At 35.8% G+C, this 26,668-nt stretch overlaps 2 protein-coding genes across 6 annotated transcripts in view; one reads left to right on the forward strand and one right to left on the reverse strand.

Annotated features, from left to right (window-relative positions):
- Nucleotides 1–10,946, reverse strand: part of wdr27 (WD repeat domain 27) — a 79,444-nt gene extending 68,498 nt beyond the window's left edge. For 2 of the 5 annotated variants that reach the window (XM_077236585.1, XM_077236587.1), the window contains exons 1-11: nt 10,800–10,917; nt 8,321–8,494; nt 7,360–7,504; nt 7,092–7,216; nt 6,550–6,663; nt 5,789–5,840; nt 5,607–5,677; nt 5,389–5,515; nt 5,164–5,266; nt 3,800–3,897; nt 317–375 (exon numbers count right to left, since the gene is read on the reverse strand). In XM_077236585.1, coding sequence (XP_077092700.1) covers nt 317–375; nt 3,800–3,897; nt 5,164–5,266; nt 5,389–5,515; nt 5,607–5,677; nt 5,789–5,840; nt 6,550–6,663; nt 7,092–7,216; nt 7,360–7,504; nt 8,321–8,476 — 1,050 coding nt within the window. In that variant the 5' untranslated portion in view covers nt 8,477–8,494; nt 10,800–10,917. Of the gene's footprint in view, nt 1–316; nt 376–3,799; nt 3,898–5,163; nt 5,267–5,388; nt 5,516–5,606; nt 5,678–5,788; nt 5,841–6,549; nt 6,664–7,091; nt 7,217–7,359; nt 7,505–8,320; nt 8,495–10,799 lie in introns of all 5 variants that reach the window. The other 3 variants (XM_077236584.1, XM_077236583.1, XM_077236586.1) reach the window with 3 other exon arrangements.
- Nucleotides 10,947–12,160: 1,214 nt separating this feature from the next.
- On the forward strand, nt 12,161–26,100 carry memo1 (mediator of cell motility 1). The gene is made up of 10 exons (XM_077236554.1): nt 12,161–12,243; nt 12,437–12,534; nt 16,084–16,165; nt 16,250–16,318; nt 16,427–16,539; nt 16,946–17,057; nt 22,178–22,320; nt 23,411–23,487; nt 24,052–24,156; nt 24,442–26,100. Exons 1-10 carry the CDS (start codon nt 12,236–12,238, stop codon nt 24,571–24,573), a joined length of 939 nt encoding a protein of 312 aa, XP_077092669.1. The 5' UTR covers nt 12,161–12,235; the 3' UTR covers nt 24,574–26,100.
- Nucleotides 26,101–26,668: the final 568 nt, after the last annotated feature.

Genomic DNA, 26,668 nt, shown 5'->3' on the forward strand with positions numbered 1-26,668 from the left:
TTAAATAATCTAGGCTTTAGAAAACTGTAAACTGCTAATTGCAGGGCTGTAAAAATACCAAAGGTGCTATACATGTGAGCTCTAGAGTGGTTGAAGGTTAACTACGGGAATCATTAAAAAAATAGCAAGTATATGACTTCTATGAAAGTGATCCTCACAGTTTGCCATTAATATGGAAATGTATTCTGTTAAACAAATCATCATAAGAATCTATCAAGAGCTGTACAGACATGGAATACTGTAAATCAATACAATATTGTATTTGTATACACGATGCATTCTTTTACAGACACCAAAAATGTAACACAGTACTTACATTGCCACCATGTCCATGGGTGATGGCCCATGATTCTGCTATTGAAATGCTAAGGTCACCTGTCAGGGGAAAATGCAAAACTTCAAAAGAAAACTAATTTAGATTTAGAGATAACCAGGCAAATATTTAATGACTACTGTAAGCGCCAACATGGATCTGGGAATCTGAAGGATCTGGAGATATTCTGTTTGGAGGAATGATCTCTGATCTCTTGTCAGATTCTCCAAACTCATCAGGCATTATAGGAGAAAACTCAGAGTTGTTATCTTGGAAAAAGGAGGTTGCAAAAAGTATTTAATAAAGGCGGGTAAATAATTGTTCCAAATAATTGGCAAATAAAAGCATCTGCTACCCTCTGGATTACGGCCTATGCCAAGGAAATTTAGCATTTAATCTATTTGATACTAATTTGTAAACAACTGTTAAATAATTTTTATTCATACTTTCTTTTACCTCCTGAGTCTTTCTGGTAGAACTAATTTGACCGACTAGCAGTTAGTTAGGGGTAATCAGTTTATTTTTCAGTATAGTTTTTTATGTAACTGACATTAAAAAAAAATGATGATCAGTCTTGAAGAAAAACATTTGATGCCTAACTTGTTAGCAGCCACATGAGAAATTAGTGTATTTGAAAGAAGACAAACAGAAATTCGTAACCCTCAGAAACCCAAGCATTAATATTCATGGTGACATTTTCACTGATTAAATGTGTTCCTAGGAAGCCATTTGTTATAAAAAAATCATGATGTTTATACATATTTTTGAGGTGAATTTTGTTTTGAGGTTGCAAGAGTTTACCAATGTTATCATTAAGTGTACAAGTACTTACGCAATGACTTTCTAAAGTTTCATAATCCTGGAATATTCCAAGTTAGAACACTGAAACCCTAAATGGTTTTCTCATAGCACCCCGCTGACAGGTTATGCTGAAAATGATTTATCTAACATTTACTGAACGTGCCTTGTTGACATTCAAGTTTCACTCATGTTTATGCTAATAACTTTCGAACCATAAGGGCTAGAAACAAAATTGAAATAGAAATGAAAATTGGTCCGCCATTTAGAATTTTCAGAAAAACCTACTTTTTCGAACTCCTCCTAGGCCGATGCTCCGATTTTCACGAAAAGCGATCCAGATCATCTCCAGGCCATGTCGATTAAAAGTTGAGGGATTAATGTCGATTCGTCAAACCGTTCTCGAATACCACGCAAACTAATTTTACGTAGCGATTGCGAAAACAGACGAAAGGCTTTATCTCCACAACGCTTTATCGTATTCAGACCAAACTTGGTACTTGTCATCACAAGCATGACCTGAGGCTACATGCAGTGTTTCGGCGCAGCGCCACCTACTGGTCCGGATATATGAAAAATGGCTATTTTTGCTTATAACTGAACGGTTAGATCCAAAAATCATCAAAATGGACTCGTTAGATTCAGGACGTCATGCCGAGTCGACTGATATCCAATTTTTTCCATATCGACTATTTTAGGCGACGGCCATTTTGAATTTTGTTCCAAAATGCTGTATTTTCTGAACGCATGAACGTATCGTTACGAAACTCGGTATGGGTCATCAGTATGATGCCCTGAAGGAGCCTGAGAAGTTTCGAACCAGCACCACCTAGTGGCAAAGTTAAATTTTCAAATGCTTATAACTCTGGATGTGGTTGACTGATTTCCACGGGAGACATCTCCTTGGGTTCCTGAATCCTTGCCGAGTCCAACGATACCACCCATGCCAGGTTTCACCTTACGGTTTGTGTAGCGTTGTGATTTAGCGCTTAAAAAACATTTGCCAATATCTTCGAAACAGTTTGACCGATCGAGAGGAAACCACCGTCAGAAGTTTGGAAATATAGGTTGTTGGCTAGACTTTAATGCCCAAATGTCAAAATATTAATAGTAAGTGGCATGAAAATGCAAACAAAGTCATGTGTAGGTCATTTTTTAAGCGTGTATACATATAAATGACTATAACTCCAAAGCGAAATGAGATAATTTCACCAAATTTGACACACATATGTATGGGCTCACTCCTAGGACATATGAAAAAAAACTGTGGGATTGTGCCACTTGTTGGCGCTTTAATAGAACAACACGTGAAATTGCCATTTAATTCATTACAGTTTTGTGATTAAAATGCTATACTTAATGAATACATTGGTGTTACATTACGAAACCCAGTATGTGCCATCAGCAGCATGCCCTGAAGGTACTCAAAAAATATTTTAAACAGCGCCACCTTTTGGTCAAAATTTATAATTAAATTTACAACAATGCTAATATCTTTTGAATTAATTTGCCTAATGTAATGACTCTGGGTTATGCCGAAAACAAAGATACCAATTTTGCCAAAGTCAGCCAAACTTCCTGTCCACCATCTTCTTAGACCGTTTTTCCAATTTTCACCAAAATCGAATCGTATCATCTACAGACCGTACCGACTAAAATTTATGGATTTAGTGACGAGAGATAAAACGGTTTTTGTATACCACAGCAGCAAATTTGAGGTATGATGCCAAAATGACTATTCAGGCTTTATATCTGCAGTGACTTGAAATATTGACACCAAACTTTGTATGTGTCATTCTCACTTCACACTGACCACATCACATTGATTTCGTAACTGCGCCACCAATAGGTCGCAAGCGACAAACCATTAAATCATCTTATAAGTTACTTTATATATGAGTTTTCAGTCATTTGCCCAAAATGTCTCTAATTGCTCCTTGCTGCAGTTGGTCTGACACTCCCAGCCATGTTGGCATGTCTTAGCGTCTTCTTTTGCACTTGGCCCCAGTAATGGCTGCTTGCAGCTATATTTTGTATTATATTTATGTTGTTTAAGTGTACATTTTTTTATATGTTGCCATTTTCTACTAATAAACATACCAGGAACTGAGATAAAAAAAAATAAAACAGGTGAAATAGGTTACAAATTGAGCGTCAGTCCTGGCAGGCCTATTTGGCCAACAACACGGTCTCATCAGCTGATCTGCATCAGCGCATCAGCTGTTCAACTACCCTCGCTGCTAATGGCTACGCTCAAATCAAGGCGCCCTATTTTAAGCAGATTCAGTTCGCTCCTAACTGCTTGCTGCTCGCTTCTCTGCAGCCCGCCACCTCCTACTTGTCGTGTATAACGTGGCATTTGTTATTCTGTCATCGTTGCCGCTCTGTTCATATGGGGGGAATAGTTCAGCTCTCCCAGTCCGAAACTGTGGGAGCGTTCTGTAATGCTGCTGCTGCTCTCTGACTCTCTGCTATTTCATGGTGCTCATGAAAGGTCAGAGGACTCCCTGAACAAAGCCACAATTTATTTTTTAATTCAGAATTTATCAACTTGAATTGCAATTTATTTGATAAAAAATTTCCTAAATCATTTTTTGTCATGTGGGTTCTTGACTTAATGGACCCGACAGAAATGGGTAAATTTGAATCTAAAACATGTTTAAGTGTCTCCAAGAGTTAAGTGAAAACCTATTATGCCTTTGAGTGGAAGAATCTTGAGAAGCTCTGAAGTATCCAGGTCAAGCAGATAAAGCCCATCAGAACTTCCGATCCACACACAACTTCCTCTATGGAAAAAGTACAAAGAAGAGACTGTTTGCCAAAAGACACTAAAAGGAACTAAGGCCTGATTAATGTAACTGAGTACAACAGACAACAACAACAACAACCCAAAAGATCGTATAGTATAGGTCTACTGTAGTGTAGTCATTCAAACCCACAAAGTCTCTATAATAGAGAACATGAAAACCTGTAATATATAATTGAGACTACAGTTGCAGACTCTATGATTAGAGATTGATCTAAAGCAAAACTCCACTAAAGCTTTGAAAACTTGATTTAAGTCAGTGGTCAAACCTGTTGTACTGCATTGCAAATGATAAAGTGTCAGGGGTCAGGGGTCATCTCTCCTGTCTAATAAACTAGAGTTGTTGAGGTAACATGTTGTTTTCTAAGAATCACTGGGACAATGAGAAGAATTCATGCACAGTTACAACTAAGCATGAGTGTGTAAAAGAAGAAATTCAGATAATATATTTTATATTATAATAAAATTAAAGGTTTTTGTCCAAGTGGTTAGCATTAATGCTTTGGAAAACAAAGACATTTGCGTAACCTTGCCTATTCCAGTGAAGACTGTTGGGGTCTGCAGACATTTCCTCCAACAGTGTTTATAAATGAATTTCATATAATGACATGATTTTCATGTCATGCTAAAGCACTTATGTTCAGTTCTGAAGTCAGCAGGGCCATCACAGGCTCTGCTGGTGCCCTAGGCGAGAGTTTAGATACTCTGATTAACTTAAACACCTATGATTGGCCATTGTGTTCAATAGATCAACAGACATGTCTGTAATTGGCTTCATTGCTCAACGCTGCATAAACAAGTAAATAGAAACCCTTTGAGGCTCTCCTGAGTGCAAACACATACACACTGGAGTGAATGCCAAATCTGTTACAGTATCTGTTACTATTACATTATCATGCAGTATCAACTGTGGGTGCTCTTGCTTTCGTATTGCGGTGTCCCCCGGAGTGATTTCAACCGACCACCCAAGGAAATCGCCTATGCCACGGGCCAGCCCTGGAGGTCAGGGACTAAAAGCATGTCATAACCTCCAAACTCTACAGATGTCCTTTGCTTCCAACCATCTTGTCATAGCTGTAACTGTAGTTTGGACAGCATGAAACCAGAAAAAGGGGTATAATGACTTCTTATTATGGTATGTGCAATCTAACCTTCCCATGTCTGCCTTACATAATTTCTCACCCCAGAAATTCCACAACTGCACAACCAGATAAAGGTGAACAACAAAAACGGGCCAAAGACATACCCCTGCTGCAGGCTAGCATGGCTTGACTGTGGTCTCTGTGCCCAGATTCTCAGAACAGGCTTTGTTGTCTCCACTGTTCCTCTCACATCATTACGAGTCGTTCCTAGCAAAGCACACAGATGAAGCTTACATTGAAGCAGATGTATCATTTTCCGCAGTGAGGTAGGCACATGAAAAACAGCAGTCATACGCAGTCTGAATTGTGGCTTGTGGGTTTTTTCTAACCATGTGTTCCATTTTGAGGTGGGTTGATTTTCCTGAGGTTTCTCTCATGCTTCTGTTCAAGCTTCGAAAGGTCCAGTTTTGTCACCAAGCGACATTTGTGGTCCACAGGGAGAGTGTAGCACCAAAGCTTGAATCACAGATATTCCAACATAAATAAGCGATATATGGATTACACAATAGAGGCTGCAAGAGTTTGTGTGTGTGTGTGTATGACTCACCTGTCCATCACCAGACCCTGTGATGAACTGACTGTTTTGCTCCAAGAAGAACAGACTAAGCAGTGGATACGCTGTGAAACAGAAACATCTTCACTACATATTCTCTACATTTACAGGCTATAATAAATTAGGAATTTCAATTTCTGATGTATAAATATTGGTGTTAGAAATTATACACCAACCTGATAGAACAGCAGATTCAAAGAGAATATCCCCCTTCTTCACGTCCCACATCTGATACAAAAAAGAAAGCCATATATATAAACAAGTATATATACAGTATATATACAGGTATATATATATATATACAGGTATATATATATATATATATATATATATATATATATATACACACACACACACACACACACACACACACACATATATGCTAAAATTTGATTTGTACAATAAATTATTATCCCCGGATTCACAGACAAGACTTAAGACTAGCCCTAGACTAAAATAAATGTTTGAGCTGTTTTAACTGAAAGCAACTTGCACTGACATATCTTAATATATTTTCTGAAGATGCACACCAGTAATATTTTTTTCTAAGGCATGTTTACAAAAGCTACTTAAATATCCTAATTGAACTAAGGTCTAATCCGGGCTTAATCTAAGCCCTGTATGTGAAGGTTTAATGCAGTAGACATTAATGCAAGTCTATGTTGATTTGGAGCTCAAGAAAAATGTCCTATTATTATCAATGATAATCAATTGATATTTTCGATTTATTTAAAACATTTTTGCAGTTAATTTTTTTAACATCTATATTTATATCTATATATACATTTGTCTAATAATTTTTTGATGAATTAAAAAAACAATTCTGACCCCAAACTTTTGAATGGTAGTGTGTGTAAACACAATAATAAAGACTTAGAAAAAACTTAGGCTATTTACAGGTACAGTCATGGTGTTCCGGTTTGTATCGTATCTGTACCTTGAATGTTCTGTCTTCTGAGATTGAGATGAGAAGATTAGCATCCCATGGACAGAACTCTGATGCAGTCACAGGACCAAGATGAGCTTTCAGCACTCCAAGCACTTCCTCCTTCTATAGGAAAAAGATATACAGTGGCCTCAAGTTTTGTCTTTATTTATCTTAATGGAAAATATGTTTATTGTTTAATAATTTCATTGAAAGGTGTTTTAGTACATACAGCAAAGATGATCGTATATTTTTAAGTTAATACATTAAAAAAAAAAAAGTTTTATATACAAGACAGAAGTGAGGGGCTTATTCTGATTTTTTTGTACACTGATTTACTGCTGGTTTCATGTGAGTATTTCAATGTAATCTCTCAAACTTTATGGGCTGGTCAATCACAGCCTGAGTAACGGAATGTTCTGCATGCAGGCTTTGTTCAGCGTTTCATCTGGAGATGGGTCAAAAGGGCTTTTTTTCTCTCTTTTACCGTTTCAGCATAACTGTTTTTTTTTTTCAATTCACTGAACAAAAACGGTGTGCACCTTATTTCATACCTCTGCATTCAATAGAACCACTCTGGAGCCTGAGCATGCTGCCACTTTCCAGCTCAGTGGACATAGTGACAGATGAACCACCCTGCCGAGCAATGTGCCAACAACTCTACCTGAGGCAATTACACCTGGAACACACATGTCATGGTTATGAGATAAATAAATAAAAATAACAGAGAGAGAATAATGGCAACATTCTTGAGAGGCACCATTTATATTTCTGGATGTTTTTGACTCCAGATGAGCAGATTTTTTAAATGTATTTTATTACCTTCTTTGATTTGTCTGTAACAGCGATAGATGTCCCAGACAATCACATAATCTTCAGAAGCACTACAGAGGATGAGACGATCACTCACTGTCCCAAACACCATGGCAGACACTTCGCTATGGTGGCCAGTAAGTTCCAAGGGAGACTTCAGGAAACATTCAAATTAGTTGTAGGTTTAAAAATATATTTGATAAAAATACAATATTATTGTAATAACGTGAAATATTATTAGAGTTTAAGCAAACTTAATTGTATTTTAAACATTTTTAATTATTTTAAATTTATTCCTGTGATGCAAAGCTGAATTTTCATCATCAATACTCCAGTCTTCAGTGTCACATAATCCTTCAAAAATCATTCTAATATGCTAATTTGGTGCTTAATTTCTAATAATAGTTTGTATTATAATGTTGAAAAAAGTTTGTTGCTGCTTAATATTTTGGTGGAAATTGTGATAAATTTTTCAGGATTCTTTGATGAATAGAAAGTTCAAAATAACTGCATTTGTTTGAAATCTTGTGCAACATTATAAACGTCTTTTGTGTCACATTTGATAAATTGGATGCATCCTTTTTGTAAAAAAGTATTAATTTCATTTTTAAAAAATATATTTAAAAATGACTTAATCCAAACTTCTTAGAGTATTAGTTTCTACAAAAATATGCAGCACAAATGTTTTCGACATTGATAATAATAAGAAAAGTTTCTGAAGCAGCAATTTAGAATGATTTCTAAAGGATCATGTGACATTGACGACTGGAGTAATGGCCACGTTGCCATCACAGGAATAATGTACATTTATAACTATAACTATATTATTTTAAATAGTAATAATACTGCACATTATTTTTTTTTACTGGATTTTAAATGCAGCCTTTAGTGAGCATAAGAGACTTCTTTCAAAAACATCCAAGTTTAATTTTGGCATTCTTTGAAAATATATATGTAAGTGCACAAAGACCTCTAGGTTGTTGTTTTCATAAATCTTTATATTCTTGCCCTGCCATGGGACAGCACAGTGGGTAGGGCAGCAGGTCAGCTGCAGGTGGGACACTGGATTATTGCAAGTTACAGCGAACCTCTCGACAAAATACTGCTCTGAGGTCACAGCAGCCATGGAGTACCCAATAGTCACCTGTAACAACACACAATGAGAAGTCTGAAAAAAAAACATTGCTTAAGTGTTCAGCAGGGAAGGATGACATCTAACAGGCCTAGTAAAAAGGCAGTATTAGTAATTACTAGTGTTACTGGATGGAGGTTTTAAAAATAACAGACAATTGCCAAGCACACATGACGGATCAATGTAACATCACCCCTCCCTACATCAGTTTCAGTTGTAAACTCATACTGCACAGGTGTTGTGCCGAATTTGAACTCCCAGCCAAATTATAACCCCCTTGTTGAGGCCGCTATCTGATTGCCTAATCCTAACCCCATGTAAAGCCTTTTTACCATGCCATACCATACCATGAACCTAGGAGCCTGTGTAGACCTCAATCTGCCCCTGATGGTTTCCCATTAGATTTTTTATAAAGCATTAGTGGATAAGAAAACTATTTTTTTTTTTTAGACCTAGTAGCTATGTTTGATAAACTAGCATATAACATTAAATTAATCAAGCATGAAAAACAGACATTGTTAAAGACAGTAATCCTTCTTGAATGTATAGTTTACAACGCCATGGTTGCAGTCAATAATATAAGTGGTCTAAATATTAAAACATGTACATATATCTTCTGTGGAAGTCTCAGGAAAAACATTTTTTTTGTCCAATCATTGCAATCGGTCTGAATTTGGGAGCCGTAAACAAACAGCAGACATCTTTTACAGTTCCTCCTGAACCAAAACAAGCTGCTTAAGCTCCGTTCACACCATTCTAACCATAATTACAAGATGGTAACCCATGACGTCCTACCTGGAGCTGTTCACATCCTCAGACTGGGATTTATCCATTTCTATGTCAACACTATCAACGCTGAAATGAATCTGCAGCAGTCAGGTGGTAAAAGTAAGAGCTCTGTAAGTTGCTTATGTTCATTATTATTTTTATGTTATGTGCTTATAGATATGCCGTCTCTAATGACACTTTGATGAATCTGCTCTGGCTGTGTGAGACCTGTGCGTTCATGTGTTTTTAATGTATTTAATAGGGGAAACTGTGAAAACGAGAGTAAAACAAACGATTATCAGTTTAAACTAAAGGTTGGACTCAATATAGTGTTCCTTACAACTTACCAAAGATCCATCCAGTGATCTATGGATATTGACATGGAGCCAGGAATTTTGTTTCCTGACATTTATATGTGTCTGATTTTGATGCCGGGGAAATACATAAAGCACATTTGCCTGTGAACGCTTTATATAAATACAATATATGTAGGTCTAAATCCGGATCACTTATATCAATGTTATATAAGTCATCAGATCATCCAGCCCTAAAACTTAAAAACATCCAATTATGCAGAATATTTAATGGTAAATATTTAATTGATGAGTTGATACAATATATAACAATACAATTTATAGGGTATGATTTTACCCTTAAATTGATTTTACCCTTAATTCAGCATATTGATACAAAATGATAACTGCAAATCCACCTTTCGCTGCCTGGAGTCCATTTTTTTCTATAAATTGCAGCGGTCCATTTGCTTATCTGTTCTGTAGCTTTCGGCAGTCCGTAAAAGTATAGGCCTACCTCAGATTTCTTGTCAAATCTAGTTGTAGCAAACAGTCTATAGCAAAGCTCTTTCTCAATTTAGATGTGCTTTGTGTGTTTTTCGCAGCATTCACGCTGAAAACCAATGATGCCGCTCAGTCTTTTTGCCACTCAGTGGGCGTAACCGCAGTCACTCCGCCCAACAGAGACATCACACGCATAGGCTACCCTCAACAAAATTGCCAACCCTACCTTTAATATTTAATTCATTGGAACAACATTTTAATATTAATTATTAACTTTAATTAACACAAGCGTAATATTCAACTGTGTCCCACATTTTATGTACACTCTTAAGTTACCACATTATTTTACTCCAATATTTTTTTTTTTTAAATTCCTTACAATTGTGACGACACAGAGCTAACATCATGCAATTTGAACCAACGATAGAGAATGCAGGAAGTAAATAATTTCATTCAATTCATTTTTTTTCCAATTTTTACACTAATTGTAATTTTCGACTGTATTAATCAAAGTCCTATTAACCAAGTTACTGTACAGACGTTAGCCCTTGAGAGAAAGCTTAATTTACTCTTTAAAAACTCAAAACCTGCTTTCACTTACAATTTGTTGAAAACTAACTTAGCTCTAACAGTTACGTTTTTTGAGTTATAGGCTATGGTTATAGGTCGTGTTTTGTAACGTTAACACTTAATTCATGGAAAGTGCCAATGACATCAGCTTCAAAAGTACGTTTATTCCGTTCATCACTCACCTGAAAGTAAATTGCGTTTGCTGGTTAAGTATTACGAATGAGACCATGCATATGGTTTAATCATATATAACTGAAGTTCAAACATTCGTGCATTTCAGTTTTTGGCCTCTGATCCAGTAGCAATTGCGTCTTTGTTGCTTTGGAAACGGGATCTTTTCGGGACGGCACACCAGAAGGGACAATTCCTAACGTTTGTACGGTTTGTTCAGGCGATTTTCAAAAATGTATTAATTTGTGATTTAGTCAGTGTACAGTGAAAAAAAACATGCTGATACGACACTGTAGATTTGTTGGAATTTTTGTGTTTCTGGCTTATTCCAAATATTTTTTAATGTCTATAATAACAATTCACGTTGTTAAAGTCTTACATGAAGAACAATATAACTGAAGAGTTGACAGGTTGATTCTACTTGGATTCGTATTCGTAGCGCAGCAGATCTGTAGCCTCTGATTTTGTATTTACACAAACGGCCCAACTAACACAGACTTATTGTTGGAAACCGTAAAGTTGGAAACACAGTATTAGTTTAAAAAGGGAATTAATCTTCTATGCAATAATGCCCTCTGGTGGTAAACTGCAGTCAGTCAGTCAGTCAATGCACATTGAAATTAAGTCACAATGAACAATTATACAAGAAAAATCATAAAACAATAAATTAAAGCATGTTTAGATTCAAGATGAATGGCGTGCTCCATTCCTTTTGAGTTTGATTTGGGTGCTCTTCGGTCCAAGGTAAAACATCTAAGTGTAGAGAAATAATTTTCTGATGACTGAGGCACTTGTAATACATTAAAGCAAAAAGAAAACTTTAATAGTAAGAAAACGTCAAAGATTAACAGGCTATTTTTTGTAAAATAATATATAAAACATGAAATTTGGCTGGTTAAGATATTGTATATTACCTTAATATAAGCTCACAACATTTACACATTTGTGAATATAAAAGTATACATTTGAGCATGTTGTCAATAATTTTATCATATTCACAATAACAAACATAAAGTTATAGAAAATAGATATTAAAAATTTCCAATTTTTTTAGTACAATTTGACAACGATGAAACAAATGACATATTCTATGACTCTTCTGTCGTTTCACGACAAAAACAAAACATTTCTTCAACACAAAATGTATTTAATCCTATTTGAACGTTACAAATGTTGAATGGTGCTTTTAGCAACAAAACGTCTGCGAGTCCACGCCCACATAGGTTTTCCGCCAATGAGTCTCAGCCAAACACATGAGCTATCCAATAATCAAAGCGTTATCTACATATGCATCCTCTTGGACACGCCTTTAATCTCCATCGACCAATCAATCTATTGCTTTAGTCAGTCAATCAACTCTCCCCGCCCAGTTTTTCTGACGGAACGGAAGCCGACATGGGCCAAATCAGCCCATCCGGATAACACAGACAAACTTGGCAGCGAGCGGATGAACTGGTTGGATCTTTGTTCTTCACAGCTAGACTATCAACCTCTTTATATATTTCAGTGTATTGTCACTCATATGTATAGCATTTATATCAAGATATAAAATACTCCTTCTTTGGGCACGCAGCTTCAGCACAGGCAGATACTTTGGGGCTAGCATATTTTCCTAGTGTTTTTAGTTCATTCTTTCCCCACCGACAAGGTTTTATTGGACCAAGATAGGCGGCGCGGGCACCAAGATGTCGAACCGGATGGTGTGCAGAGAAGCGAGCCACGCCGGCAGCTGGTACACGGCCTCAGGTAGAGCCAGAGAGACAGCGGCCCGGGCCTGAGGTCCGGTGTCCTGCTTAACACAAATGTGTGTGTGTGTGTGTGTGTGTGTGTCTGGCAGTGTCTCAAAACCTGGTGAGCAGCCTACATAGACAGCATAACTTGGATTTTCAGCACGCTCCTATGATAGCCAAAAATGCTGCCTAGATAGGCAGCTCACGAAGTTCTTTGTCACAGCCTGTGCGATCAGCTGGGAATTATTAAATAGCCGAGATTAAAATTGTTTAATGACCACAGGACGCGTTTCTTTACATTTATACCTTTTTCCTGAGTTGACATCTTTTTAAAAAACGAACTGGCTTTGTTTTAAATGCAAACTAAAACATGTTAGCTTAATTTAGTTAAAATGTACTATAAAATTCTGCATCCCAATTCTTCTAATTCTGTAAACAAAAGTGCGGCATTTACTTTGCCGTCATATAAATTGCCATTTCATTAATTAGTTTATATATTAGAAATACTTTTGAATAATTATTTCTGCTTTTCAGGGAGTAAACTAAAATCACTTGCATTTAAATTCATGGCAAATTTTTTATATCGACCAGACTCTTGTTTTTTTTTTTTTTTCATATTTGCCTGTTGTTGTTGTTGTGTATTTTTGTGTCTCTATTGTGTGTAGCTTCTCTGTGTACCAGCAGCCGAGAACAAAAACAGGCCAGCAGTTTAGCGGGTTAGCCTATAGCGTGTGTTTGTGTGTGTGTGTGTGTGTGAGAGAGAGAATCTCCTCTTATACACACCAACTACACAAAGTAATACCACAGATTAATATAGCATCCACACTAACTTTACCCAGCCCTACTTTGCCGGATCAGTAAATCCAGATAGAGAAACTGACGCAATTCAGAAGACTGGATTGACCCTGCTAACCGCTAAAGCTATTTGATGAAGTTCATATACATAATATGTACATGACAGCTATGTTTTCATGGAGAATCAAACCCTATGTTTCCTTAATACTGATGTCAAGTGATACTGTTTATTGTTATATCGGTCAGCCTTTAGTTGTCCAGTTCCATTCCAGCAAATACAGTAAGCACAGTCAGCACATGAAAGTCTTTAGATGGCCGATGATGTTTTTTTTCTCTCTCTCATGCAGTAACAAAGGATGCTTGACATAAACGCCCAGTCACACACACACACACACACACACACACACACACACACACACACACACACACACACACACACACACACACACACACACACACACACACACTAGATCACATATATTTATACTGTACAGAAATCTGCAGTCTGCTGGTTTTTACATGATGACATGTGTTCTGCAAGCTGCCAACATATTTAGAGATCTTGTTTTGTCCAAAAAAAAAAACACCATGCTTTTGCATGTGTATTCTAGAAGGTCTATTTCCAGCAAATAATAACTAATGTAATTTATTTGTGGGTCCTTATGTTTTGTTGATGTATTCCCACATACAGAGTTACTGTGGCATACACTACTATAAACATCCTTAGGTTATTATGTCTTCAGTGACAGTTTTTAGATCATGTTTTTAGATCATGATCATCCAATTAGCCAATAAAAAGGTGACAGATTGAAAATGTACAGACAATGTTGTCAATGAACACCCCCCCCCCCCCTCAATATTATTATTATTATAAAATATTTTTTGTATTGTATGAAATTAAATAAAATGTCACATTTGTTGTCATTAAATTCTCTCTCTCTCTCTCTCTCTCTCTCTCTCTCTCTCTCTCTCTCTCTCTCTCTCTCTCTCTCTGTCTCTGTCTCTGTCTCTCTGTGCTGGGTAGTAACTGATTACAGTTAATCTAGGTTACATAATCAGATTTCAAAAATAGTGCTTGAAATTAGATTATATTACATCTTAAAATACTTGCAATCAGCCTACAGTTGCTTTTTTTATTGGTTACATATTCACATAATGGCATTTTTTTCTTTCTAAAAAAAATTATCGCATCAGAAAGTCTCCTAGTTTTGTAAAATTACACACACCGACCAGCCACTAGTCAAGTGTCTATAATTGCATGGCAAATTGAAAGGCCACAAAGCATTTGACTGCTGGATTTACTGAAATCATTTCACTTTTAAGGAGTGTTTTCTCAACATTGTAACATTGCATATCAAACTCCTTATGAAAACATGTATTATTATTTGAATTATCACTCAGTAATTCATTTAACCATGTATTACTATGTCTTTGGAAGCCATTTGTCTTTCAAACACCGTTTTATTGTAATTTTCATTATTTTAAAATTATTTATTTTAATTAGACTTTTTTATGATTTATAAAAACTGACAATGTTTAATGCACTTTATGTTGATAAAAAATATACAATGATAAAAAATATATTTCTTTCTCTTTGTATTTTTATATCATTATGGTACAAAATTATCCTATTCAGTTCAATGTGTTAAAGGAGTTAGGTCAAAAGTAATTTGAAAGTAATCAAAAAGTAGTCAGATTATATTACCTAAAATGTCTAATGTATAATAATAACTAATAAATAATGTAATGGCTTACACTACTAACTTCAAATTTTGACTGTCATTACACTATATTATATAAAAACATTACTGTAGATATTGGTGTCCCCATCAGCCATTAAAATCCAACACTAAAATGAATAAATTTGCACATTAATAAATATTAAGATACTCTTGGGAACATAATTCGTGATATTAGTATGATTCATTATATTTTAGAGATTTGATTAACAACAACTGTTAAATTTGGTTATATTGTTGCTATGCCTTTCACAGAATCAGCTGAAGTTCATCTGTTCACTGGTTCTCATAACTGTAATCTTGTCCTGTCAGAACAAGAATTTCATTAGAATTGGGACAATGACACCGTCTGAGACTGAAATATTGCTGAAATCAACATTCAGGACAGCAATTTTAGCTATTAATTCATTTTTGTTTGAACGATTGAAGTAGAGTAATCCACAGGTGAATACTTTATTATAAAATTGTTTAGCATGTTGTGGTACTGAGGTGATACTATGATGAATGAATATTAAATAATATAAATTTTTTACTGCATTGCAGTAATTTGATTATTGTTTTTTTTTTTTTATTAACCCAATGGAAATTAGGGATGAAAATAATGCTTAATGACAATCAAGCGGATTTTTATACTGCTGTTTTTATTTATTTCTTTTTATTTCTACATGATCACTTATTCTAAACAATATTTGTCATGGATACAATGCATAAAAAAATCACGGCACGATTGTCCTAAATGGGCATAAATTTTCTTACTGCCTTGAATATTGTGGTCCAATCAAAGCACTCACCCCTCTCATCTTGTAGATCTTGAACATTGTCTTGACAGATTTTGTGGGTTTCACCCTTACATTTAATGTTGTAGATTGTAAAGGGAGACTTGTAATACTTCTGTTGATTGAATAAAATTATTTCTACAAATTGAGAATGGTACCGTACAAACTACATCCTTGCTGAGTTGTCCAAGCTGTCAAATTATGTCTGTATCTCTCATATTTGCTGATAAGGTTTTCTTCTATTTTTGCATTTAGGATCCCAGCTTAACGCACAACTTGAGGGCTGGTTATCTCAAGCACAATCTACAGTGGGTCCAGCTAGAGCCATAATAGCACCGTATGTGGAGTCAAACCAGACATACATCTTTTTTGCTTCAGTTTCCGTTGCGTTTTTGTTTTCTTAAACAACTGTCTTTTGCAGGCACGCTGGCTACACCTACTGCGGCGCGTGTGCCGCTCACGCCTACAAGCAGGTGGACCCCTCAATCACGTAAGTGTTCCTCCTGTCATCAGAGCTTCTTTAAATTCTCTGGAAGTAGCCGTAATGTTGAGTTTGCCGTGGGGAGAGAGGTAACCGCAGCACTCTCTTATTCATCAGTCGGAGGGTGTTCATTCTCGGCCCCTCTCACCATGTGCCGCTGTCTCGCTGTGCCCTCTCCCCCGCCGAGGTCTACAGAACGCCACTGTATGACCTGAGGATCGACCAGAAGGGTAAGGTATCTCATTTCCTCCCTGCCCAGTCTCAAAACAGAAACCTTGGGAGGATTAAATACGGATTGAATAAGAAGGCACAGAAAGGTGTTCACCCAGATTGTTTTTACTTCTGGCTCATTTGCTCTCGAACTGAGCATTGCAGAAGTGATTGCAACATTTTCAACTTGTAAATGACTATATTTGTTATTACGCAATAGTTTTCTAATAGCTGTTGTCTTTTACTATAATCATGACAAATGTGCAACACAGAAATATAAGGGATAATCTTTTTATTTCATGGTGTTCATGTTAATGAGGGTTTGTGTAATTATCATAAAGTACCTGTTCTGTTTGTAACTCCTCAATGAAAGCCTTTTAGTGAAAACACAAGGGCTTTAAATCCCCCCGTTTCTCTCTTACGCAGTTTATGCTGATCTGTGGAAAACGGGCATGTTTGAGAGGATGAGTCTGCAGACAGACGAAGATGAACACAGCATTGAGATGCACCTGCCTTATACCGCTAAAGCCATGGAGAGGTAACAACCAGACAATGAACATCTTCATCTGGACTGTTAAAGGAACAGTTCATCCAAAACAGAACATTCTGTCATTATTAAGTCACCCTGATGACAAACTGTATGCATTTCTTTCTTCTGTGGAACACAAAGTCACTGGTGTTTCAGTGTGTTGTTTTGAAACCTATTGACTTTAATTATATGGATAAAAGCCGTTGAAACATTCTTCAAAATATCTTCTTTTGTGTTCCACTGAAGACAGTCAGTCATACAGGCTTGGCACAACATGAACTATCCCTTGAATACATAAGATTCTGCGAAGAATTTATACATTTGAATATATTTATATATACACACACACATATATATATTTCTTGTTTGCCCTACATTGTTTCTAGAAGTTGTTTCACTCAGATATACCTCACAATAGGCAAGAAAAGACTCGCAACTTCCATTTCATGCTGGTTTTAAGTGACTGAACGCCAGTGGGTGGGACCTATGTAGTGGTCGACCGATATATCGCCACGGCCGATATATAGGCCGATATTTGGCTTTTTTAAAATATCGGCATCAGCCTATAAGTTTTTCTGATTGGCCGATGTTTTGGAAGCGGGACTTTTATTTTGACGGCGCTGCAGACTTTTATTTTGACGGGCGGCAGTGTTGCCAAGTCCGCTTATTATAAGCGACTTTGGGCTTGTTTTTCTGTAAAGTCGCTTACAAATATTGGTAGTCGCGGGTCGTGGTTTTTTTGGGCTTGTTTCGAAAGTGTAGTTGCTTATTTGGGCTTGTTCTCAGCTCGTTGTCAAGCAGATATTTTCTGTTATTTAAACGTAGGAGTTTGTCTTGCCTGTTCCCTCTGTCTCTCCCCTTTCCCTATACAGAGTTTTTTCCCACCCACATCCTGCTTCTAATTGGCTCTGACCCAGATGGCAATGAGTACTGGCCAATCAGAGGCAGATCAGGGCAATCGGTTTTTTTTCTGGTTAGGAAAACGTCAGTGAGTGACGTTTAAATGAAAATACGTGCGAGTCGCGACTGATGGTGACTGGACTGTAGGAGAGTTTTTATATATTAATAATATTTTAGATATTCTAGATATAGATATTATAGTTTAATATCGTTTAACCCTTTAACTGTCACTCCCCCTTTTTTCGCATAGACATGAAAATCACTATTCAAACTTAAATGGTTGTAATTCAAGAATGATTTGGAATATAGACCTAGGGTTGGTCTTGTTTTAAAGAAGACATTTGCCAGATTATTGTTGAAGTGAAGTATTATGAAATTATGCAAGTGAAACAGAAAAAAAGTTATACAAGTTTGAGTTTATGAAAATGAACAATGAAAAAATATAATAATTTATATTTTATATAAAATATATATATTACAAAATACATTTTACTCTAAAACTGCAAGAAAATGTAAGCCAAAATTCTGAAGAAGTTGTGTTCCAAATTTTAGGTTTATATCTCAAAAAAATGAGCTTTCAGTAAGATTTTATTTGGCCGCAGTACCAAAATTTTTCACTAGATGGACAGCCAAGCTTCATTACAGAAGAAAAATAAACTGTACCGTGTGCACAGTTTTACAAAACTGGGCACAGTTTACCAATATGTCCACATGTATGTAAATTGACAATCTGTACCCAGAGTTTAAAACTATCCGTCCCCACGGATTGTAAAACCGTGCACACAGTTTATTTATTTTTCTCTTCCCGGAACCTAGGGGGGCTCCGTAGAAAAAGCTATTTACTGTCTATGAGAAAAAGTCGCTTGTTTTGGGCTTGTTTTCACGGGCCTGGTTGCTTATTTGTCTCGCGAGATCTGGCAACACTGACGGGCGGCGCTGAGAACACCAGCACCTGACCTGAGAAGAGAACGGCAGCGCCTGAATCTGATCACACAGCGCTCACTCACATTCTCCGTCTTCATTAGTTTACGATCTCTGTCAGACAGATCTAATACTTTGTTTGGCAGAACCGTTGGCTACAGAACTGGTCTAAGAAAGTAAATGGTATGCGGAAAAGTAATACGTTTGCTTTTATATTATTTGTAACCGAAAAGGCAAACAATCAGCCTAAAATACTTTCTCATTTACCGTCAACATTCAGCAAATGCGCATCTACATCATTTAAACAAATCTCTGAATATCTAATAAACATTAAATTTCACAAACCTTGCAGATTTAATTGAATCCAGCTGTGATATCTTGTGAAGTGTGCATTGGTAGCCTGCATAAACGTGTTCCTGCGAGTGACGGTCCGTGCGCAGCGAGTGAATGCGAACAGAAGATCAGCTTCACAGGAGACGCGATCGAAACACTTTAAATCCTTCATTTTAAAATATGCTGTGCTATATCCAGTGGCCCACTGTTTCATATTCATGTCGTTTTCACTGTGTGCTGTATGTAAAATTAGCGATTTTGAATTTTTTTTTTTAATTTAAAGATTTTTAAATATTTATTAACCCCTTAGCTGTCATCCCCCTTTTGATAATTGACATTAAAATGCAGTATACAAACCTAAATGGTTGTAATTCAAGAATGTTTTGGAATATAGACCTAAGTTTGGTCTTGTTTTAAAGAAAACAATCAGCAGATTATTACCGAAGTGAAAGCACTTCAAAAAATTAAAGTATGAAAAAGTTATGGAAGTTAAAATTTACAGTAAATCAAATATACTTTATTAATATATTTTTTTTAATATAAAATAAATATTTTACAAAATATTTTTTACTTTAAAATTACTAAAAAATGAAAGCTATATATCTAACCAAGTTGTGTTCCAAATTTAAAGTTGATATCACAAAAATTGAAGTTCCCATGAGATTTTGTTTAGGCGTTATACCAAAAATAGCCACCGGGTGCCATTGCATTCCATTGAATTTAATTGTATGCATTCTGCCATAACAAATTAATACATTTCTATCCAAATATCACTTCTGTCACTAAATATGGAACCTTGAGACTCAGACCTTTCTGACAATATGTGTTTTGTCAAGATTAGAACATTTTTGATAATAAATTATGAAAGATGATGCCCAAAAGGGGAGGGGCTAATAAAAAAATACCGTTTCTATGGTAACGCAACGTCCAATTTCAAAACGTTTTTACAGGATGAATTCTGAGTTCGTAAGCTTTCAAATGATACCTAATTTATGATAACTACTAAAATATGTGATATAATAATAATAAAAAATGATATATATATATATATATATATAATATATAATATACTTTTTAGGGGACTTTTTACTTTACTTTTTAAAATATAATTTTATCTTTTTTTATTGACAAATACTAGATTATGTTTTATTATGAACTTTTAGCATTAAAAAAACAAAGTTTCAATTATTAAAAGTGTGTACGTCGACTTTTTGTGACAAAGGTCAGAAACTCCTGTAATGACGTCGATTTTTTGAGGTGCACTCTTGTCATAAATTCATATATTACTGTTCATACAAAATTTGTAAGAAAAAAACAGCGCTAAAATATCTATTCAGGAGTCTTAGACCATTCCAACGATATATAGTTTGTCATGATTAAATTAGGATTTAATAGTAATATTTTGAAGTAAATTTCGGTTGCCCGTATACGGGCAAGTGACAGTTATTAAATATTGATTTATATAAATATAAAGTGTGTGTGTATATATATATATATATATATATATATACACACACATATATGTATATGTGTGTGTATGTGTGTATATATATATATATATATATATATATATATATATATATATATATATATATATACGGCTTTATATCGGCCATCGGCCACCCTGCTCTCTAAGATATCGGCCATCAAAAAACCCATATCGGCCGACCACTAGACCTATATTGCGATGATTTATAACTATTTACTGATGTCTTGCTATAGAGGCAGTCATATGCAAATGTATATCGTCTTTGGAGCTTGATTACATAATTTTTTTTATTTATAATGAGGATGAAGTTTTAAATGATAAAAAAACTGCAGGATGCTTAAATGGTACAAAGACCTCGTCTTATATGTCAAACGATCAAAGAATATTAGATTTCTCGTGTCATGAATGCTTTGCACTGTTTAGTAGTGTATAGAACTTTGGTCACATTTTAGATTAGGGTCCAATACCACTATTAATTAAACCTTTTGCCTCAATAAACTTCTAATTACTGCTTATTAATAGTTCGTAAGGTAGTTAGGTTTTGGTGTTGCGTAGGATTAATGATGCAGAATATGATGTAGAATATGGTCCTGCAGAATAAGGCATTAATATGTGATTTATAAGTACTAATAAACAGCCAATATCCTAGTAATATGCATGATAATAAGCAACTTGTTAATAGTGAGAATTGGACCCTAAACTAAAGTGTTACCATAACTTCTGTCTGGATAAAAATCTAAAATGTAAGTGATTTCTTTGAAGGAACCAAGAATATTAGTGGTACTGTACATATTTAACATCATCATCGGTTTTATAAACTACAAAAGTCTCACCCTTTGCTTTTTAACATTGTGTCAATGTTGCGTTCATGAAAAATGCGTGATATTTGGTATAGTTTTCTGTGGTTTCCTCAGTGTACCTGTTTTTTACATTTGGCAAGTATCTATCAAGGTTTCACCTCATTTCTATGCAGAAGCATGAGCAGCATTATTGACCCATAGTCCCACTCTAATGCTCATTCATCTCTGCCAGATCCACTAATTATGTTGTCAGGATCTGTTTACCTAGTGCTGTACCTCCTAATTAGTTTGCAGTGATGGATGTTCTGTTATTTTTTTAAACTTTTTTTTTTATTATTATTAATGCAGAAGCCACCAACCACTTCTGTTATGCCATTAAAACATTACAATATGTGGGCATAGGAAAGATAACATCCCCTCAATTTGTTTGATTAGACATTTGGTATTTTTTTCCAAGCAGAGCAATTAGTTGCTGAGCAACTGTAATATGTAAAAAAAAAAATCCTCCACATTATATTCTCACCTTAGAAATTTGGTTGAATGAAAACCCTTGCAGAGCTATTGATTTGGCATGGCCACTGTTTTAATGAGTGATGCAAAAATAATTTTAATAAACATGCAGATGTCAAATCTCCATCTGGGTCTTGACAAATGATTCTCTGCTGTGCTTTGTTTCTCATAAACAGCCATAAAGATGAATTCAGCATTGTTCCTGTGCTGGTGGGAGCTCTGAGTGAATCTAAAGAACAGGAATATGGCAAGCTGCTAAGCAAATACCTGGCTGACCCCTCCAATCTCTTCATCATCTCCTCTGACTTTTGCCACTGGGGTTTGTGTCCACTCACACACTTAAATTTTTCAACTGTCAAAAAACGGAAACTAGCCAATATCAATTACAGTCAGTAATCGGTGAAGAATTTCCTGTTAGTTGAAATGAAATGTACTCCTGACAAATGCTGACATCTTTTCAGCAGTAAATATACAAGGGTTTGCACCGACTAGTCCTTTAGTTCTGGCACAGGTCAGCGCATTGGATATATTATTGATTATTCAAATGATTTTGGTAGGTCTCGTTTGCGTGTAGCAATTTTTGGTAACACTTTAGTTTAGGGTCCAATTCTCACTATTAACTAGTTGGTTATTAGCATGCATATTACTAGGATATTGGCTGTTTATTAGTACTAATAAAGCACATATTAATGCCTTATCCTCCATGACCATATTCTACATCCCTTAATCCTACACAATACCTAAACTTAACTACCTTACTAACTATTGATAAGCAGTAATTAGGAGTTTGAGGCAAAAGTCATAGTTAATAGTGAGAATTAGACCCTAATCTAAAGTGTGACCCAATATTTTTTGTGAAAAAAAAACACCAATTTTGTTGTAAGCAACATGCATGTAACAGTAACATATGTGCGTATGTTTGCATATAATACGAAAAGCAACACTTAACACAAACTTTATACAATTTCCAATTATTATATATAAATTATTTATTTATTTATTTTCAAAATGTATTATGTATTCCAATAATCATAAGAGTGGAGTGTGAGGGCATGATATTAGTTTGGTATAGCAAACCGCCCTAAATCAAGTGTCGCTCAAATTAATGATAACGAAAGCAGCATGTTATCTGTTAAGGAAGATATGCATGCTTTCATTTCTCACCCACCTCATCTCGGGACACAGACATTCTCTTCGGAGAATCGTCAATGTGCTGGACTTGTCAGAAACACAAGCTGCCTGCTTAGACTTGGCAGCATCCAAACGGAAATAAACCTTGTAACTTAAGTGAGTGTTTTGAAATGCTCTACATAGGTAGGAACTCGTACAAATATCCCAGATGGAGTTTTTTTTTTTGGTGCCTCCTTTGGTTAAATGATTAATTTGAACTCTTTTCGTCTATTCTGCAGGTCAACGTTTCCGTTACACCTACTACGATGAAAGTCAAGGGGAGATCTACAGATCTATCGAGCACCTCGACAAAATGGTAAACCAATTTCTATGCCCTTTCCTTCTGGTACCTCACTTAATGTCTGACATATGAGGTTTACATCCAAGTGGCCCATTCTGCTTTGGGATACACAATGTGCTAATCCTATTGGTGGTTCTAGAAAAAAAAGGTGAGGAATTTTTCTCCAAGCTACAGAGTTATTGTTATGGTTACTTTGACGTGGAAGTCTGTGATTCAAAGACCGACTTTAATACTTTCCACCCATGACAGTGTCAAATAGCAGATGTTCTTAGCAACCAAGACCTCATTAAAGGCCTACCAACTGGGCAAAGTACTTTTGCCTCGGTAGGGTCATGTCCTATACAAAGATCTCGTTTGATCTGGAGCTCCTTCGAGGAAATATCCATTAATTACTGTTACTGAAAATCCATCTTGCTTTTTGAAAGTTAAATATTTTTTTATCATGATTTTGTGTTGTACAATTAAACTACAGCAAATGTCTAATGCAAAAAATAAAAATATATCACATTATTAATGGCAGTAATGAGAAAGTTTTGTTGATGTTAGTGAAAATATATGCATATTTATTTCTTTTTTTAGGGAATGGGAATTATAGAACAATTGGACCCCATCTCCTTTAGCAATTATTTGAAGAAATATCATAATACTATTTGTGGTCGCCATCCCATCGGCGTTCTTCTAAATGTAAGTACTTAATGAATGATTCATATGAATTTCCCCCGGGACATTTTATTTAGCAAACCATTGATGACTCAATAAAGCAGAAGCAAAATAACGTGAATAATGGCTAGTCCGTAAGCATGGTAATTAGTCTAGCACTTAACAGTCGCGGAGCTTTTATTAATGTCTTTTTTTCCCCTCCAACTAATGTCTTGCCAGCTGTCTAGTCTTTCATCATGAAGCTTTTAAGATTACCGTTAAGTATCTCTTTAGTGTTTCACTCTCCAATGATTCTCCTCACTCCACCAGGCCGTGGCGGAACTGAAAAAGAACGGCATAGACATGAACTTCTCTTTCCTAAACTATGCGCAGTCGAGCCAGTGCCGAAGCTGGTCCGACAGCTCAGTGAGTTACGCTGCTGGAGCGCTCATCGTTCATTGAGGTGAACTCTCCAAGGAGCCACGGAGCCTCCTAGAAGACCCCATCCCTTCCCACCCGTCCTGTTCCTGACCACATATCCCCATCCCTTCCCACCTCTTCTTATAGGAAGGACATGCAAAGCTTGTCCCAGATGGGAATCCTCACAAACCCCGAATCCAGATGTAATGTTAGATACTAACCTGCTCTTCCTACAGCTTTCCCTGTACCCTGTTTTCCACGAGGCATCCCGGATGATGCTATAGCTTGAAGTTCAGCCGCAGTTTTTTTGGGTGTTGCAAGGTCAGATGTTTGGTTGGTTTTTTTGATGTTGTTTGTTGGGGGTCTTAATGAGGCAGAATCGGCTTTTGAGCCTCCGAGGACTTTAGGTATCCAACGAGCCCTTGTGTAATTTAAAAGCAAGACACACTTCAAGTTTAAATAAAGTAAAAGAAATAAAACCATCGACATTTCACTCTTTTTGCAAGTCTGCAGAATCTACGTGATAAATGACATGTCTCACCTAATGATAAATCATTTGAAAAATGAAGTTGACAGACTGCAACATGCCCATGTACACCCTGAGAATTGCATTGGTCCTGTTGTAGTTTTTAAAGGGCTACACAATATCCACTAACCCTCCACTGTACTGGTTATACAAAAAAAAGTTTTTCTTTCATTTAATCTTTATCATAGTCAAATTAAAGTCTTTTTTTCTGATTCTTATATTTTGTTCTGTTTTTTTTTTCCTTTGTGATTTTACCCTTATTTAGTTTTCTAGTTTTACTGTGTTTGATATATAATCTCAAACTGTGTTGAAACATTTAGTAGTATATGAAGTCTACAGACGTGCAGTACATGTTTGACTTAATGCTGGTTCAGTTTCAGACTGCCTCAAAGTAGCCATGCTTTCCCATCAACCCTGAAGCTTTTAAATGGTATTTTTGGGGTTATTCTTAAGCAGTTTTATTTTCTCATGCAAGTTTAGCAGCCATGTTTAACAGCTGACTAGTAGTTAGTGATGCACACCCGTACAAGGAACTGCCAGAAGGGAATTTTCTGAGCGGCGTAGGCATTTTGTCTTGCTTTCCTCTTTAACGTGTCCCACCAAGGTTTGAATGTCTCAAACCGGATCCTCAAAACAGAAAACAGACAAAGCATTTCATACCATGCAGATGTGCCTTGGGTCAGTGTTAAACATGATTTTCTGTTGTTTTTGTCCTTCACCTATACTCGATTTAGTCTGTCTATAAAATCAGTTTTCACTGTTTTTTAAGTAGGGGAAGAGAATCATTAGCACCCATCACAACACCTGTTCTTGAACTGTTCACATTTTTTGTTAGTGTCGTTTATTATTATTCTAACTATTATTGTGGAGAAAATAACAGTTCAACCGTTGTCAAATCTATGTCAAAAATGAATCAAAGTGCTCCTTAGCGGAGTAATTTTTGAATCTCAGGTTACATTGAAGCATTACAGAATTCTCACCAGATATGACAAGGGTCATGGCTGATGTTGCAAAGAAACAATAAAGTGTAATGACAAAAGTTACTATGCTGTGGTGTTTCTTTTACTCGTCTTAGTGTTTGTGATTCCTTTTGGTGTTTGTGACATGTTTACGAGCAGTTAGTGAGTTTGTTATTGAAGTGAGTGCTGAGCAAGATTCATTTAAGATGCCATATATTATAACTTGAGTTATGTGCTTCTCTTTCAATTTTGTTTTTCATTCATGTGTTTCACAGTCATTATGAGCATGTTAACAGTACATCTGCTATGGCTACGGCTAATAAGCTACGGCTATGGAATTTTGCATTTTTTTTTTTTTTGCAACACCTTTAAATGTAACCAGGTTTAACTACTCCTGACACTTGCAGAACATAATGACTCACTGCTGTTCAAAAGTTTGGAGTCAGTAAGGTTTTTTTTGTTTTGTTTTTAAAGAAATTGATACTTTTATTCATCAAGGACATATTCAATTGATCAAAAGTAAAGACATTTATAAAGTTAAAGATATTTAGTTTCAAATATGTTCTTTAGAACATTCTATTAATTAAAGAACCATTAAGAAAAACATAAGTTTCCACCAAAATATAATGCAGCACAGCTGTTTATATAATAA

Source organism: Siphateles boraxobius, unplaced genomic scaffold, assembly GCF_051911475.1.
Source record: "Siphateles boraxobius isolate OS27281-9 unplaced genomic scaffold, OSU_SipBor_1 20, whole genome shotgun sequence".
Classification (NCBI taxonomy): domain Eukaryota; kingdom Metazoa; phylum Chordata; class Actinopteri; order Cypriniformes; family Leuciscidae; genus Siphateles; species Siphateles boraxobius.